At 43.0% G+C, this 17,306-nt stretch overlaps 1 protein-coding gene across 4 annotated transcripts in view; it reads left to right on the top strand.

Annotated features, from left to right (window-relative positions):
- unc5a (unc-5 netrin receptor A) overlaps window positions 1-17,306 on the top strand; it is a 178,266-nt gene that overhangs the window by 129,470 nt on the left and 31,490 nt on the right. For 2 of the 4 annotated variants that reach the window (XM_008419932.3, XM_008419931.3), the window contains exons 6-7: window positions 2,409-2,576; window positions 10,050-10,214. In XM_008419932.3, coding sequence (XP_008418154.1) covers window positions 2,409-2,576; window positions 10,050-10,214 — 333 coding nt within the window. The remainder of the gene's footprint in view (window positions 1-2,408; window positions 2,577-10,049; window positions 10,215-17,306) is intronic. The other 2 variants (XM_008419934.3, XM_008419933.3) reach the window with 1 other exon arrangement.

The raw sequence follows: 17,306 nt of genomic DNA, 5'->3' as shown, positions 1-17,306 counted from the left end.
AATGGTTCAGCAAATAGCTGTAGTAATAGGAATTTGCTGTTTAAAGTTCATGAAATGCCTGAACTCTAGGCTTTGTTTGAATAATGTCGTCAAATCGGTGTGTGAAGGGTGGTTTAAAGTATCTGGCAAAAAAAAAGTATTCATGCCCCTTAGACATTATAGTACAACCACATATCTTTACATATTTCACTGGGCTTTTATGTAATACATCAACACAAAGAAGTGCATGATTTGTGAGGTAGAATAAAAATCCTCATAGTCTGAACATGGCTTTTGCCTCGTTTAAACTGATACCCCTAAGCGAAATCAAGTGCAACTAATTGCCTTTAGTAATGACCTAAATAGTAAACAGAGGGCGCAGAAGCCCATAGTGACTCTGGAGGAGCTGCTGACATCCACAACTGAGGCAGGAGACTCTGTCAAAATGACAACTATTAGTCATGTGTGGCAAACATCTTTGTTTTACAAAGCGTGGACAGAAAAAGATTGTTGAGAGAGATAAATCGAAGGTGTATTTCACCTTTCACGAAGCACTTAATTAAGATGTTTTTTTTCGCTCTGTTTATCTTGTGAAAAGACCAAGTAACAGGGGGCGTCGCTGACTTGTCAAGAAAAGGAGTCAGAACCTGGTATCAGCTGACTTGTGAAGGGGTAAAACGACGGTGCTGCTCGACTGGGTGATACAGCAATTACAGGCAATCTGGACGGCCAGCTGGCTGGGAGAATTAAGGCAAAACACAGAGACTACCACTGTGTGTATTTGACTTGCATGGCCAATAAATGCATGTTGAACAAGTTGAGCTGACTTTCACAAAAAACAATAACAGATCACTGGATCTTAATTTGGTACAGTTTCATAAAAGCTGGTTTCTGTTGCGCTCGTAGATAAAACCCAAAAGCTGTAACATGCCGCAAATGTATTTAATGTTGGTAACACTTTCTGACACTCATTTTGTGCTCAACACTTTATATTGACCCTGAGAAACTCAACTCCATGTCTCTTTAAGTTCTGCAATAAGTTTGATTCATAATTTATGAATGACCAGAGGGAGATCATTGAGGGACTCATCTATACAAGTTTATTGCAAAACTGTTTTAAAAGAGATGCCACTTTTTTTTCTTTTTTTTTCCGTCTGCTTCAAGCCGCAAGCCACATGTGATACAAGGCACTTTGGGCAAAAGAGGCAAAAATGTAACGTTTTGGCCTACATAGTTGTTATGTGTGACAGAAAAGCCTGAAGCATCGACCGTCCCCACTGTGGCTCTTGGTGGTGGCAGCTTCATGATGTAGGGATGAATTTCTTCACTAGACAATGAAATGCTACTCAGAGTTAATAAATACATGTACATGACACACTTTCCAGACTTTAAGTTGTATCATTTGTTCCTCATTTAGTTTAATTTAGTTTCTAGTGTATTTAAAAAATAATAATACAATACATATGAATAAACATTAAGTACAGGTGATTATAGCCAAATGGCTAATTTCCATCTGTTGTTGTAATGTAGGTGGAGCAGAGCCATGAAATATTTTATAAACCAAGACGGAATCGTGTTATTCTAACTTAGATTATGTTTTTGGAGAATGTGAGATCATCTTTATCATTAGATTTATTATCTAACACGTTTAATGCTTGTTGATGAACAATTTTAAATGATTTACAACAACTTGTGATACAAGTCATATGAATGAAAGTCACCAAAGTATAATTTGGTGTGCTCTAAGTTTATTAATTATTTGTATTGGAAAAAATAAATAAATATATATATACATATATATAAACTTAATTGTTTTCATCTTAGAGTTGGGAGCTCCTTTCTTTGTTTGTTTAACATAAAATCCCAGTCATTGAAGTTTGTGGATGTGACATAACTAAATGTGGAAAAAGAAAAAAACATTAAAAGTTTTTGAGGGACACTGTAATTTAAAGTGATATTTCACTAATCGTTTGGTCTTCCAAATAGAAAAACCATAGAAATGATGACTTTATGACAACGGTCAAATATAATATTAGTTTTAACATCACCCAGCTGCAGCAACTGTGTTAGTCTGGTCTGGCAAGTTGCTTGGTTATACTCCGCTTCCTGTTGAGTCATTTTGTTTTCACTGTGTCTGGCTGTAATTCCAGCACACATGCAGGAAGCAGCCAACTCTGCTCCTGCTCCTCCATGTGTTCACCTTTCTGTGTGGAGCCCAGCAGTGTACAGGCAGTCACGATTTTTCAAATGTAGCACACCTCTTTTTATTTCTGCATGTCGGGTAAACCTGGCTGCTCTGTTCCTTCATCCATCCATCCCTTCCTCCCTCCTTCCATTCAACCTTCCCCTCTTCCTGACTGCTCCCCCGCCCCCCTCCCCAACATCCCCCCACCTTCCTCCTCCTCCTCTTCTCGGCACCGGTCTGACAGTCAACGGTGGCTGGTCCACATGGACCACCTGGTCGTCCTGCAGCGCTGTGTGCGGGCGTGGCTGGCAGAAGAGGAGCCGGAGCTGCACCAATCCCACGCCACTGAACGGAGGCACATCCTGTGAGGGGCAGAACGTCCAGAAAAGTGCCTGCGTGGCCACCTGTCCAGGTAACTCCCAGGCAGCCCAGTTTGTCCTGTCGCATTGGCTTCTTGTGGCTTCCTTTATTTGCATTTTCTTTTTTTGTTTTTATGCATCTAGAAGTCATCAATTCATCCTTTTCCCTGCCCTTTCCTCCAACTCCAAGTAGCATTTTTATTTTATTTTATTTTTTAGATGCCAAGCTTTTGTTGCCTTCTGCAATTAGAGCGCTTGCACAGCAATCCTGCAAAGGATTTAATACTATCACATGTTGTTTGCATCATCAGCTGCGCTGTGAATAGGCTTAATTTTTATTTCAGCTCCCACCCCATACACATAGACACAGCCTTGGCTTTGTGTCGCACTCACCAGAGCAATTGTTGTTGTTTCCTGTTAAAGCTGCTGCTTAAAATGTGTGGTAAAAAAAAAAAAAAAGAAAAAAAATCTGAATTATGGGAGCATGCGTGCCATGTTTATGTGAGAGAAGTTAAGGGGAATTTCATTTGCTGGCTCTGTCTCCCCTGTGAGAGCATCTGAGAGGCAGAGAGCGTCGTGGCTGATAGTGAGCAACACTTATTGATCTCTGGGAGCCTGAGATGGAAGTCAAGCTGCCTCATTTGCTGGTTCGCATTAGAAACCCCTGACAGGGGAGAGACCTGGACAGGAAAATGAAGGAGGAAGGTGGAAGCAGGGATAGAAACAGATGGAATCAGATATAATGTCGGAAAGAAAAGGAGAGAGAGAGAGAGAGAGACGCTGGCAGGGAATGGAGCCGGGTGTTTGGCTCTGACAGGGAGCTGGGGCCACGCTGACCGCAGGAGAAATCTCCCACGGTCTGTAAATATCAGAGAAGGAAATACGACACCTTTGACAAAGGGGGGGGAGAGAAAAGGGGGGACGAGCTTCGTCTTGCTGCCTAAAACTGAGGCTATCTTCCTCAGCGATCAAGGCGTTCTGTTACACATCTCCCATGTAAAGACATCACTACATGTCAAGGATGAGTGTAAGTAACATGGCCCCCTGGAATACAGCGGGAGGAGGGAGACAGAGGAAACACAAATGCACGACGCAGCGCCAGGATGTGAACAGAGTCTGAATTATTAGAGCCGGAGAAACTAGTAATGGAATTAGAATTAGAGCGGTGCCCAGGGATGCTTGACATTCCTCCACAGCAAAGCAGGCTACTGACCTCCATGAGCTTAAAGAGATTAATGTCAGTCCAAGCTGCTATTGTTAGACCAAACCGCTTCCTCCTTCATCTTTCCCCTGCTCCTCAAGGAGAAAGAGTGTAATTCCCACCAAAACGGAGCTATGGCAAAAAAAAGAAAAAAAAAAAACTGCATTGTGTCCGTCAAATACGTTTTTACAGAGACTTTTGGGAGATAAAGAAGTAATTTCCCCCCCCCCCTGTTGATGAGAGATGCTAGGGCAACATGACCCCACTTACACCTGTCAGTCCCGGTGTTTGGCAACAGAGCGCAGTCTCTGGCTGCGATTCTCACATTTATTCGTCTGAGCCGGTGGCATCAGTGGCACTGACAGGCCCAGCTGTCTGCAGCTGGCCACAGTCGGCAGCACCAGCGGCTGTGGACGCTGGGCTGCCGTTTCCCAAGGAGCGCCGAAAGCCTTCGTGTAAGCAGAGGCATTAACAGAATCAGATCTCCCACATTAAACCCCTTTTTGTTTCATCAGCCAAATGATTTACAAACGGATGAATCATGAGCTTGAACGCATGACCAGACACTCGCATATGCAAGAGTCGCACTCAGCAAGAAGCAGCCATCCAGCCTTCTTGCGGTGTGTGTGAGAGAGAGAGAGAGAGAGAGAGAGAGAGAGAGAGAGAGAGAGAGAGAGAGAGAGAGAGAGAGAGAGCATCGCCACTTACTGCAGAACAACTTCAATTATCGCCGCACGTATAGCCTTCACAGGTCTAGATAGTGATTTAAGTCCATCTCTGAAAGAGACTTGAGAAGAGCAGATCGCACTGAGAGCTGTAACGCCGCAGATAGACATCGTGTTATTTATTCAGACGCTGCTGACATTTGGATTCAGAAGTAGTGCTCTTTATTTTTTTATGCCAGCCTTGAGAGGAGGTGGGGGGGTGGGGGTTTCCTCCTCAGCTGCTTTGTTTTTGAGTTGTGTTGTTAAAAATTACATGATTTAAAGCTGGTCTGGTTTCAAGCCCTCATCAATTATCTAAACTTGGAATTTGAGGTTGATTATTAGCTCTGTGGTGTGCTCAGCTTCACGCAAAAGTGTTCACACCCCTCGCGCTTCTTCACGTATTCTCTCTCACTGCAACCACAAACCATAGTGTATTAAGCTGGGATTTTCTGTGATGAACTTGCACAAAGTAGGGCATGTTTGTGAAGGCTAGGGAGAATAATGTTCTTCTTTTTCCAGTGCGCATTTGTATTCAAAGTCCATTGTAAACAACTGACTTCAGATGTCACCTTATTAGTGAATTCTTGTACGAGGCTGCAAAAGATTTGAGACTGCGCCAGACGTTCACTTCCCAGTGGGATAGTGACCCTCTGCACTCAGAGAGCTACAATGGGAAGGCTTAAATCACAGCATATTCTTGCACCTTACACCGTCTTTTCATAAACTTAATGTGTTTTGAAAAGAATATTGGGTCCTGGGCTGCTGCGATTGCATCTATGTGTTGACTAGGCATAAATTATGGAGCACGTTTTTTATATTTAAAAGAAATATATTTGATTTATATTCATGAACACATTTGGAAACTATGTTTCCTTTTCTGATCTCTTCATAATTTTGTGCTACTTTGTGTTGGTTTCCCACAAAAAGCAATAAAATACATTAGGATGTTCAGCTGTAATGCAACAAAATATAATAAATATATAAAAACTTTTGCAATACACTTTACGGTAGTTTGGTTTTATTTTAGTAGCTTGTGCTACATATTTCTTGTCTTTTCTTTTTGTCGCCCTGGCCGTCCCAGTTTCACTGTAGCCATTCTTTTAAATTCTTTTACGTCGTTAAAAACCCATGTGGGGACAAATTAGCTGAGGCTATAAATGTTTACGGTGTTCTGTTTGTGTTTTTACTTAACTCTTGTCCCTATGCAAATAAACAATAAAGAAAGAAACAATCCTATTGTTCAGCCAAGTCTTCATGTGTACCTCTGGTTGATGTGCTCCTTTTGAAAGTATCGTGGTTTCTTCTGAGCAGGTCAGCCGCTCAGGCATATTTTTACACCCATACATTATGGATCATCTTCCACAGCCTGGCACCATCAATAACAAAACTCTCCACACGTCTGTTCGCGATGACTCTTGTGTCTAAATGCGAGCTCCCACCTCTCATTGGAAACGTGCGAAGCCATGGAGGCTCATCTGTATTTTTGTCTGAGTCTCCAAAGTGTTTAATGAGAGTTGGCGGAGGCCTGCGTGGCGGATCAGATGGGCTCCTTGCTGGGAGAGACGCAGGGAGCTGTGGAGGAGGCTGAGGCTAAAGCCTGAGGCTGAGAGCAGAGCAGATCAACACTTGAGACAGCGAGTAGCCAAACCATGCCAGAGCTCGTCTCATTTGTGCCCCCTCCCCTCTTCCCTCTCCACCTTTTTTTTTTCTCTTCTCTTGTCTCCATCCCAGCATATCCCACTGAAATATCCCACATAATACAGCAGTCCATCCCTCAGCCTCTTATTGACTGTGCCCCTGCACCGACTTGCGGTCAGAGCCAACAGTAGTGGCAAAATGTCAGATCATGCCAACATTTCCAATAAAGACTCACATCCCCGTAGCCAATAGCTAACAGTTAGTCACCAGTTTTTGGAAGGCAGCACGATGAACTGAGCCGCCACCTGAGATGAGAGCAAACACCAAACAACCTGAAGAGGTTTCTAACTTGAGTGAATTATTTCAAAATGGTAACGATCCCTCTGGCTTGCCAGCGGAGTCTGGAGAATTCCAGCAAGATGGAAAATAAATAGACTCGGAGCTGGTGTGCTCGCGCACGCCCGCCCTCGTGTCTGCGTCTGTGCACGAGCACGAGTCCTGCACATGTCCCCATATGTCTTGTTTCTGCACCGCAGGCGAAAGTCTAATTGTACTTTTGGAAGTGCGTCCTCGCGCGTTTGTAAAAAATCATCCTAGATTGTTCTGCAGATTGCACGTTTTATCCATAGAATAAATGAAGGTGGTGGGTAACAAATGTGGCAGCCGAACACATTAATTTGATGCAAAAAGACGGTGGCCATCTGGTGACAGACTTGCATCATTTTTAATCATTTGGTGCCTTTCGTTTTGAGCCCACCCTCCTTCATATCTCACCCTGTCTCACTTTGGTTCAAATCTCTGCTTCAAGCGACACAAAAGAGTGAGCTCAGCTTTTTGTGTTTTTGATCAGCAAAGAAATAATATTAAAGTAGTCGGGATTGCACATTAACATTATGTTGCTATTAACCATCAGATCGGTTTTTATTTCAGAAGTAAAAAAGCCTTTATTCCTTTTTTTTCACTCGGCCTTTTGATGCCTAGGATCAGCGGCGGGACGTGTGCACACTTGTGCGCTGACAGGACAGTGGGAGCGGAGGGATAACCTGCTGGTCTCAGTGGTACTTGTCCACCTCCCCGTGTTTCCTTCAAGGACACAGAAACCATAGGCGTTCAGCGATCTCGAGTTGCGTCCGTCAGCAGCCATTGTCATTTTGAACAGCGGAGTCTCAACCAGGCCCTCCCACTGACCTGTGGAGAATGGTCGGATTCTTTTTTGCTTCTACACTTGGCAACATGTCCAAATGGTGGGGGGGGGTGAAGGGAGGAGGTGCCACTGGGTTATTGTATTACTGTACCTCCTCAGAGACCCGCCTGACCTGAAACCCGCGGCGCTGCGAGATTGAAAATCAGCTAAGGTGCCTTTTGCTGTGGAAGTAACAATCTCCTTCTGGGGATTTAAATTGGAAAACCGTGGCTTTGGATTAGTTTTCTCATGTAGCTTGACAAATTAAAAAGAAAAGATCTGTTAGTTGGTTTTCTCATATCTGTAATTGCTGGGTCTTTACTGTCGCTTTATGCTTTCCGTACGCTGCTTGCTTTCGTGCTCAGTCGCGTGGCACGCATTCAGAGTCGAGGCTCATCCAGCAATCCCTTGTCTTTACATTTGACTCTCGTCAGGTTTGGGTGGCTGGTGCTCGTCTCATGTCCTGCATCGCCTAGCATCACTTTTTACGTCCACATCGCTCTCCTTGTTTGAAAATGTCATTTGCATGGTCATTAGTTTTGCTTTGTGTTGGAGAAGGGAGAAGAAGAATTCCATCATCTCATCAGGGCAGATGTTGATCTCATCTCTTTATTTCACAGCCATGTGGATAAACTGAGGGGCAACATAATATATTCATTAGGATGTAATTTGCTATTCAATCATTTTCATTCCCAGCCTGGACAATGAGCCCACTGGCCCACGGATGGGTCCACTCAATGCCAAACAAGGACAATTATCTGATTGGTTCTGCTCTTGCTGCCAAATTGATCTGACTGCAAAAAAGAATCCAGGCTGTGTCAGCATCCCGCCACACACATAAAGCAAGCAGGGTAGTGCTAAAGTTTTTCTTGTAGCCATTAGAAAAAAACCCCACATACATACGTAAGTATATCATATTTTCATTCTCTATTTTTACTTACAAACTAAGCCTAATTTGCTTTTCACCTGGTTTTCCAAATTAAGATTTACACAAATTTGAAAAATTTTGGCATCTCACTTATGTTTGATCAACCAAAGACTCTTGAACTGCCAGGGGAATGATCGGCTTTCTGGGAATCGTTCCCCTTGTTCTCTTTACTGCCAAGATTAATGAACATGAGGGTTCTCCAAGCCTCTGGTCAGCCGGGGGTGGGGTCACCAGAGGTGTGCTTCAACTTTGTGTGCGTGCGTGCGTGCGTGCGTGCGTGCGTGCGTGCGCATGTGTGTGTGCAGGAGAACGTCATCGGGTCCCCTTCACCCTTGCGTTTGGGAAAGAGAGCGAGACAGAGGTGTTTTTTCCCCCCCATGAGAGCTCATTACTGCTCTTTTTCCCATTAGCCGAACGGTAACCTTCTCCTGGCCCAGCGCTGTGTCACTCTCAATATCACTCTCAGCCACCACCTCCACTGGCCACAATGCCAAATTACCCCCTCCTTTGTGAAATGGCCTCCTTCTCTGTGAGAAGAAAAGGCCGGCTGATATTTCTTACAGTCGGCCGTGCACACAACTATTACCGGCCCATTTTCATTTGTCTCATTTTGCTTGTGCTGATGATGGGCTGTTTGAAGTTGTGACTGGCCTGCAGCTGTAATGTACTCTCTCCTCAACTCATAATAACACCACCTGTATTGTGTTTTGCATCCAGTTGCGCTGCAGGCGGCATCACAGTTGCTACAGTAACGTCTTGTTTGACTAAGTAATCAAGCCAAAGCAGGTTTGTTTCTTCCACAAATGTTCCTTTACTAAAGAAACTTGGATTAAGGCTGTAGTGCCTTGCAGAAGCATTCGTCACGTTAAAACCACTGTTTCTCATATTTAATCGAATTTCAGTGTGATAGACCAACACAAAGTAGTGCATAATTGTTTAATTGAAGGGAAAATGATAGAAGTGCGAAATGCAATTGTAAGCCCTGTTTTAGTCTGATACCCCTAATCACATTCAGTGCAAATGATTGCATTCATAAGTCAACCAAAGAGAGTATGACACAACTGCAGTCCTACCAAATCATTGCTCTTCATTAAAACGGAGAAGCTCATGGCATCTCTAAAGGAGATTAAATAATCCAGATTATTTTTACGGAAGAATTGCATTTAAAAAAAAAAAAAAGCTCTAAAAGGTTTAGTTTAGCATGAGGGGGAATGGCGCTCCTGTCAGATGAGAGCAAGATTGAACTTTTTGGTCCAGATGTGTCTTTTTTCCTTTTTGCTTTTAAACAATGTAATATGTTGTAATCTGACAAAATGGTGAAAAGTTATGGGGCCGGAATACTTTTGCAAAACACCGTATGTGTGCATATCTATTTATGTTTGCTAAGCAGTTGTTGTTGTTTTTTTCTCTCTGCATATCTGGTTTGCCGACCAGGTCACAGCACATTCACACCACCCGGGTTTATCTGCTGCATCTGCTTTACATGTTAAAAATAAACAAAGACCGGAGAATAGAAACAACATGGCTCTCCTCCGCAGTTTTTACATGCAGTGGTTTCCCCTGCGCCTCTGGTGGATTTGAAAAGTATGCACAAGCGTATTTGCATGACTGTAAAATATCAATGCTGGGGTTGCACGAGTGGTTTTGCACACGACTCGAACGGAGCATTCTGATCTATGTGTTCTCAAATTACACGAATCCGCCGCCGCATTGTAAATAAACTTTACTGTGAGTTCAAATTCTGTCACTTTGCTTTCCAGTCAATCATTTTATTCCCCATAAACTGGAGTGCAGGTATAAACTGGGACTTTTTGTTGCCATGTGTGCATGTTTATCCTCAGCCGTGTTTTTATGTGTGTGTTCTCGTAGTGGACGGAGGCTGGAGCGAGTGGAGCAAGTGGTCGGCTTGCGGGGCAGATTGTTCGATGTGGAGGAGCAGGGAGTGCTCCCAACCCTCGCCCGGCACCGGGGGCAAGGACTGCCAGGGGCTTGACCTCCAGTCTATGAACTGTACCAACGAGCAGTGCCCACAGAGTGAGTGCAGAAACCACCCACACACTGCAAAACTATCGGCGTTCGACTCTGCTGCAACAGTACAAGACATGACGTCTGAGATTTATTCGTAACCATTGGCAACAGGATCAAGTGATCTCAGGAGCTAGTATGGATTTTAAAATAAGTTCAAGAATAATTGAATTTTATAACTAAAGTTAGCAAGAGTCAATGGTTTATACAGAACAGGTGGTTCATCCGGCAGCTCCGATAAGGAGTGATCCTGGGAAAGTTTGGAAAAATGTTTGTGTTTTCATGTTAATCCCAATCCGCTTATCTTAATATCCTTGATTGTTCATTTTCTTCTTTTTTCTTTCTTCCTTCTTAGTTTTTATCCTTCCTTTCTGCTTTTCATTCCTTACTTGCCCTGTCTTCATCTTCCTTGTTCTTAATTATTTCCCTTCCTGTCATCCTTCCCTCTTTCCTCCTTTCATCCCTTCCTTTGTTCTTTTCTTCCTTCTTTCTTTCCCTCTTTCCTTCCTTCCTTTCTTTCATCTTTTCCTTCCTTCCTATCCTTAAAATTGTTTCTTTTTCCTTCTTTTGTTTTTATTTTCTCTCTTCTTTCCTGCCTTGCTTTCGTTTTCCGCCTGGTGCTTTTGCTATATTAATGACCTGATCTCTATAAATGCATGATATATTCACAGTGAACTTTTGTATCTGTATGTGAAAATTGCCCAAAGTGGGCTTTCTTTTGCACGAAAAGTTTGGAATTTAGACATGAAAATGTGCAGCTAGCAACCCTGAAGGAGGCTAAGATGAAGAATAAGAAAACATTTGTCCTTATTTATGAAGCTTTTCTACTGTAGAACAAGGAGTAACCCTACTCCTTTCACTACGTAAATTAAACATTTAACCCCTTCTTTTGACACTGGCGTCAAGCGATAAATGACGAGTTCATCTCACTCAGGCGTCAGGAAGGAAAAGCTGCTTTTCCCTTGAGGTACATTTTCACACATAAGGTTCATCTGTGGCCCACCGTTAGCTCATCCCCACCTGGGTGACCTTTTCAGGTGATCATTTCTAATTAACACTGGAGTGACACTTGCTGCTAGCATAATGCACTGTATTACCTCGAGGATCAGCTCTCTGTTGCTCCCTGACCTATTAATAGAGGTGAGAATTGAAGCATCTCTCCACTGATTAAAACACAACCTGCCAGATAAATGACCACGAGCCAAATGGGTTGTGAAAACGCACATGGCTGGCTCGTACCAGTTTGGCAGGACACTTCTCGGGGTGAGAAAGCTTCCATGTTGGACTCAGCTAACTCAAAAGCCAGCACGACTTAACTTTTATGTATTCATTTTACATCCCCTGCGAATTATAAGAAGGCGCGTTTATTCTGTCAGGATTAAAAACCGGAGAGTGCAAAGGGCCAGAGTCAGCAGTCGCCTAGAAAGGGGCTCCACGGGGTCCAGCTCTGACCAGATGGACATGAAGAGAGAGCTCCATCATTCCCTACAGATATCAAAGACTGAAACATATTGTTGCCTTCCGTCCGGAGACAATGAGGGCGGCGTCTCGAATAGAAGCGGCTATAAATAGTGTGCTCTTTGGCTGATCCTCACGGTAAACACCACGAGTCTTTAATGGGGATTCATCTGACATGAGCCGATGAATTAATAAACTGAAATCTGGTATCGGGCACTGATTGATATGATCAGATGGACTGAAGGAGGATATCTGCTGAGATCTACAGTATGCGAGGCGCTGCATTATGTATAGCGCGCTGCGGGCATGTGCTTGCTTTTGTCGAGCAACGGGCGAGTTTGGCAGGGTGCAGTGATCCCAGGCAGCTCAGTCGGCCAATCATCAAAGGTCAGCAGCTCCTCCTCAGAGAGGCAGGAAATATACACAAAGATGCCCGTCATTGTTCCCGTCTTTCTCTCACAGTCGCACACGGAGTCGCGGAGTATTTATCCTGACAGCGTGGAGCAGAGCGCCGGCCTCTGAAGAATGCCCCCATCCCAATCTGTTCCTAGCAGATGCGAATCCATAGACAATTGCTGTGTGAAGTATTAAAATAAGCGCAGAGGCGAGATGGTTTTGGCTCGTCAGCAACTTGCCAACTTCAACCGTATCTCCAGGCTATTAGTAATGATGGAGAACTTGCCCCTGAAACAAAAGGCAGCCTTTCTCTTCCGATGTAGATTCAGAATAGCAAGTAAATCAGCGTCACAGTGTAACAAAAGCTCTCCTCTGTCTGAGGTTCTGATCTCCTTTGTCATGTTAAAAATGACACTTTAGAAGAGGATATTGGTTTGGGCAACGCGCATGAAAACTAACCCTCGGCCCTGGATTCGAGTTACAGCTGGAAAACAAACAGATATGAGCCATGCAGGATCGTTTTCATAAAGAAAACAAGTCAAGCCCAAGATGTAGCTTATGCAAAACCAGCGCATGGAAACGGTGAATGTGCTGGCGTGGAGCCACAGCCTAAATGGCAGACAGGTGTTGGAGGGCACGCAAAGGGTAGAGAGGAAAAACAATGGTTCCCTTCTTTCCTGACTCAGGAAATTAGAACAAAATACAACAATTATTTAACCTAACATGTGTGATAAGGATAATGGACTTGATTTTGAGCAGCGTCCAATTCCGGTGTGTCACAACAAATGGTGGAAGGTATTAGTTTCTCTTTAGCTTGCTTTTGGATTTGAGGCTAATTTGGCGGCAAACTGGCTGCCATTTTTTTTCTTTATGAGTTTGTTTGCCAGAGCAGGGTCACGGTGCTGTGTGAAAAATAGCTGAGCATTTATTTTGGACTATATTTCACCAGGACCCCGCTGAGGGATGGGACGACTGTATTGTGGAGATAGTAATGGTCACGTTCACTTTGAGAGTTTTAGTAGCCATATTTCCCTGACCTTAAGAAGTCGGGGGTAATTCATCTTCAGGCGAGCGACTAGGATTGGCCATGGGATGAAATATATTCGCTCGTCTCCTGATAAATGCCCTGGGGAGGAAGCACAGGAGGCTCTAAAGCTCTTATTTATCAATGCAGCTGAGAGAAAGGAGCAGGTAGAGACAGGTTTCCTGTGCAGTCTGGGAAAGTTTGGAATTCAAGAGTTTTCAAGGTTCAGAAAATATCAAAAAAAGAAAATAGAGGGACGTAGTTGAGGTATTATCATTCATTCACTCATTCATTCATTCATTCATTCATCCATCCATCCATCCATTCACTCATTTGTTCATCTATTAATTCATTCACTCATCCATCCATCCATCTACCATCCACTCATCCATTCATGCATCCATCCATCCATCCACTCATCCATCCATCCATCCATCCATTGTTTTCTGTTTTTTGCAAGTTTCACATTAAACTTCTGTAATTATGTCCTTTCAAACTGAGTAGGAACCCGGATGAGAGCCGGGAGCATTATTCCATCTGTCAGTACAGTAAGAACCCAAACGTTACCAGAACCCAGAGGAGATGAGTTATGCTGGTCCATCTCAATTCAGAACCCGATCCTTAACCAGCCAGCCCTGGAGCAAGTCTGACGAACTGAAGTGAAGGCTCACAGAGCAAAACAGACATTGCCCTGCGGTCATTTCTGCAAGAAAAAAAAAAAAAGCTCATCACATCTACAGATTATCCACAGGCAGGTGTCAATCATGATGAGAGGTCACACACAAAGAGAATCAAAAGTTGTGCAATTAAGTCAAGTAGAAGTGGAGAATGCAGTGACGGATGACAGAGAGGGGAAGGCGGAAGATGCACAAATTGGTATGGAGTGCATGGAAAGAGAGGGCACTTTGGAGAGGGACTAAAGTAGAACCCATCCAATTATAAAAGCTGATTAGCTGTGTCAATTAAAAGTGTGATGGATGTCCTTTCAATTATTGGCCGGCATCATGAGAATCAATGAGTGCAGGCCAGGAGGAGCTGCAGTGAGCACTGGGATCGTTTGGCTGTGACACCTGGTGGGTCAGATAAAACTTCACTCAGTGATGCTCTGATAAGCCACCAGAGATTACAGTCTGGGCAGAGGATGAGAGAGGTGGACAGAGCGGGAGAAAGGGAGGAGGGGGTAGTCTGATTGACTGACTTTATTGTTTGGATGCAAGAGCGGTGTGGTTGAAGAGGAAAAGGAAGTGCAGAGATACCGGATCTCTTTGGCTCCACCAGGTGTCTTTGGCGTGTCCTCAGAAAGTAAACTAATCTAAATCAGTAGAAAACAGGTGGCTGCTCTCCTATCTGATGGATGTTTTGTCTTTCGTGAGACCAAGTATCCCTGAACAGCCTGGAAAACTACCTGTCCAAATATCACGGCGTCATCTGACCTTTGACTCGCCGAAAGCAATTGGATTTGAGAAACTTAATGAGAGGTGCAGCACATCTCCCCTTCCTGCTTCTGGAGCTCACTGTGAAGAGCGGAGGGTTCATCCAGGCTGCTCAGAGTTAAGCACCTCTGTGCTAGCCTGAGGAAACTTATGGAAAAACACGGGGAGTCGAGTCAGAGATAGAGAGGAGCACATAGGTAAATGGACTATATGAGAAGCGCAGAGAGGATGGGAGTGCGTCCCAGAAGATGCTTCAAGCCAGAAGTGTGTTCTGTGCATATCTGCTTAGAACAAAAAAAAAAAAAAAAGCACAATCTTGTGTTTATCTTTAGCCAGTCATTCACGATTGATTACTTGTCAAGAGATCTCTGGCTGAACGAGGAGCTGCCATAGAGGTTAGCTGCTTATAATCCCTCTACTTAAAGTATCAGATTGCACTGAGATAATCACCCATGAAATAGATTCTGGCATTTCATTTTTAAATTTTGGGGAAGCTTTGTCCAAGGAAATTGAGATTTAGAAGCACGAGAGGCAGGAGAGACGGACTAAGAAATACACAAAAATGAATAAATATGAGACTGTTTTTATTTGACTGCTATTTTAATTTTCTATCACATGCCTCAGATTCACTAACACCGTTTTAAAATGTCAAAACGGTTGTTTGTAAAGGTTAATGCAGCTCTTTGTTGTTGCTCGTTGCTTCAAAATCATCACAAATGCCTGCAAATTTTAATGACAAAAATTATGAATCTGGTCCTAATCCGGTTTATTTCTGGATTTGTTATTGATAAAAATGCTAATTTCCTACAAGCTGTCAGTCAAAGGCACATTACTCTGCCCTCCCATTTGCCTTTTAATTGTAATTTTCCTTCTGCTACATTTGTTCCTGTCTCCTCTCTTCCACCCTGTCCTCCTCCTTTTGTTGTCAACTCAGCACACGCGCAGCCTGCAGCACTTTAACCTTTTCTGTTGTTCCCCATCCCTCAATGCTGCACCGCTCGTTGTGTCCCCTCCTTGGCTGTGTTCGCTTGACAGCACTACGCCCCAGTGGCTTCTGGGCACAATGGTGCTCCACAAAGGCCTTGGGAGAATCCTCCGCCACCAAATTCTAGCAGCACAGGGAGACAGCTGTAACGAATCCCATTCTCCTGCAAAAAACATAAAAACTCAACTGCACACACACATAGTTAAGAAAAAAAAGAGAAAAAAAATCTGGCCTGAACTTTTTAGGAGGAGGATGCTGTTATGCTGTCAGTAGCAGTCAATAAAGACCATATATCTTGGATTTTTTTTTCCTTAACATTTGACATGCGAGGGTTACAAAAAGAAAGAGAGAAAAGACGAGCAACATGGTGGCCTAAGACATCCAGTCACATAGAGAAAGTCAATGCACTTACTTTTAGTTTTAAACTTTAGCAAGTCATACTTCATATAAACTAAGTAGGTAGTCTTAGAGAATATTAGCAGGAGCCAAGTTCTGTGTTTCAGATAACATGTAACATTTATAAAAGCAGGAGTTTTTCCTGGAGCAATTAGATGTGTGTTAGCGTAATGCCAACAGAGAAAGACATCAGCAATTATCCTGAGGTACTCATAATTCATAAATAAGACATGGGGTCATATGTAGTCAAGAATCATTAGGGTAGTTTTTTCAAGTTTGAAGGAAGAAATTAAAGTATTGAATAATATTTGTTTTTCCAGATGTGGTTATTTGAGATGTTAAGATTAGCCAAGTCGTATCAGGATAGAAACTAGGATATGGAAGAGTCATTCAGACACCTTTTATTTTCTCCAAAGTGAATCGCATTGTTGGCTATGGGATAGTTGTTTGACACAAACCAGAGACCAGAGACGCACAACCCCAGTGGTTATATTTCCAAATACTAGTCCATCTGAAAAAAAAAAACTGTGAAAAAGTGCAAAAGTAATCTCAAAAGGTGGAAGTCATACATTACATAGAATCATCACATGTGACATTTTATAACCATGAAGCATTTATCGGTTACCATGCAACAAACTCCCAAGATGTTGCTTCTTAGTACATTAAATAAACAGAAATCTTAGTTTTACACATTGAAACAAACTAAAGGACTCGGTTAAGATACCTTGATTAGACAAAGCCAGATTTCAAACATTTTCATTCATAACACTTGGCTTGTCTTCCACCTTCATGATATAGGAATCTTTGCAATGAGCCGGCAACACATCTGTTTACCTCTGCAGTTTGGGAGTCAGATGTGAAGCCATCTGTCACAAAGACATTAGGGGCTTGGCTTTAACTGAGCCATACAACAGGACGATAATCCAAAGTACAGCAGGGAATCTTCAAACGATTTGAAAAACAAAGAGACACATTGTTACTGTAGGTCATAATTAATATGCTTTAATAGGACCTTAAGAGAGTTGTAGGAATTCTTGCAGATTTCACTTGCATAAGGAAACACGAGCAGGCCACAGCTCTTTGACAACGAGGAGTACAGAAGAATAGCTCCTCTAGGCTTTTACAGCTTTTTACTTACTTATTCGTGCGTTTTGTATTTATGGTGCACAAAATTCAAACAGAAAACTCAGCAACACAAATTCTCAGGCAATCCAGACTTCATAAATCTTGGGTTATTTTATATCAGATTAAAGTTTTCTAGATTAAGAAACCACCACGCAAGATAAAGTACCACCACACTAAATGTGACACTGACCTCATGTAGCTAAAGAAATCCTCAGGAAAACTTTTCCCATTGAACAAAACAACAAGACATTTCACTCAGCCGGAGCGTCTCGATTAATAATGTC

The sequence above is a fragment of the Poecilia reticulata genome, chromosome 10 (genome assembly GCF_904066995.2).
Source record: "Poecilia reticulata chromosome 10, P_reticulata-male-v2, whole genome shotgun sequence".
Lineage (NCBI taxonomy): Eukaryota > Metazoa > Chordata > Actinopteri > Cyprinodontiformes > Poeciliidae > Poecilia > Poecilia reticulata.
The sequence above is the reverse complement of the archived record's forward strand: the minus strand, read 5'-3'. Positions and strand labels throughout refer to the sequence as shown.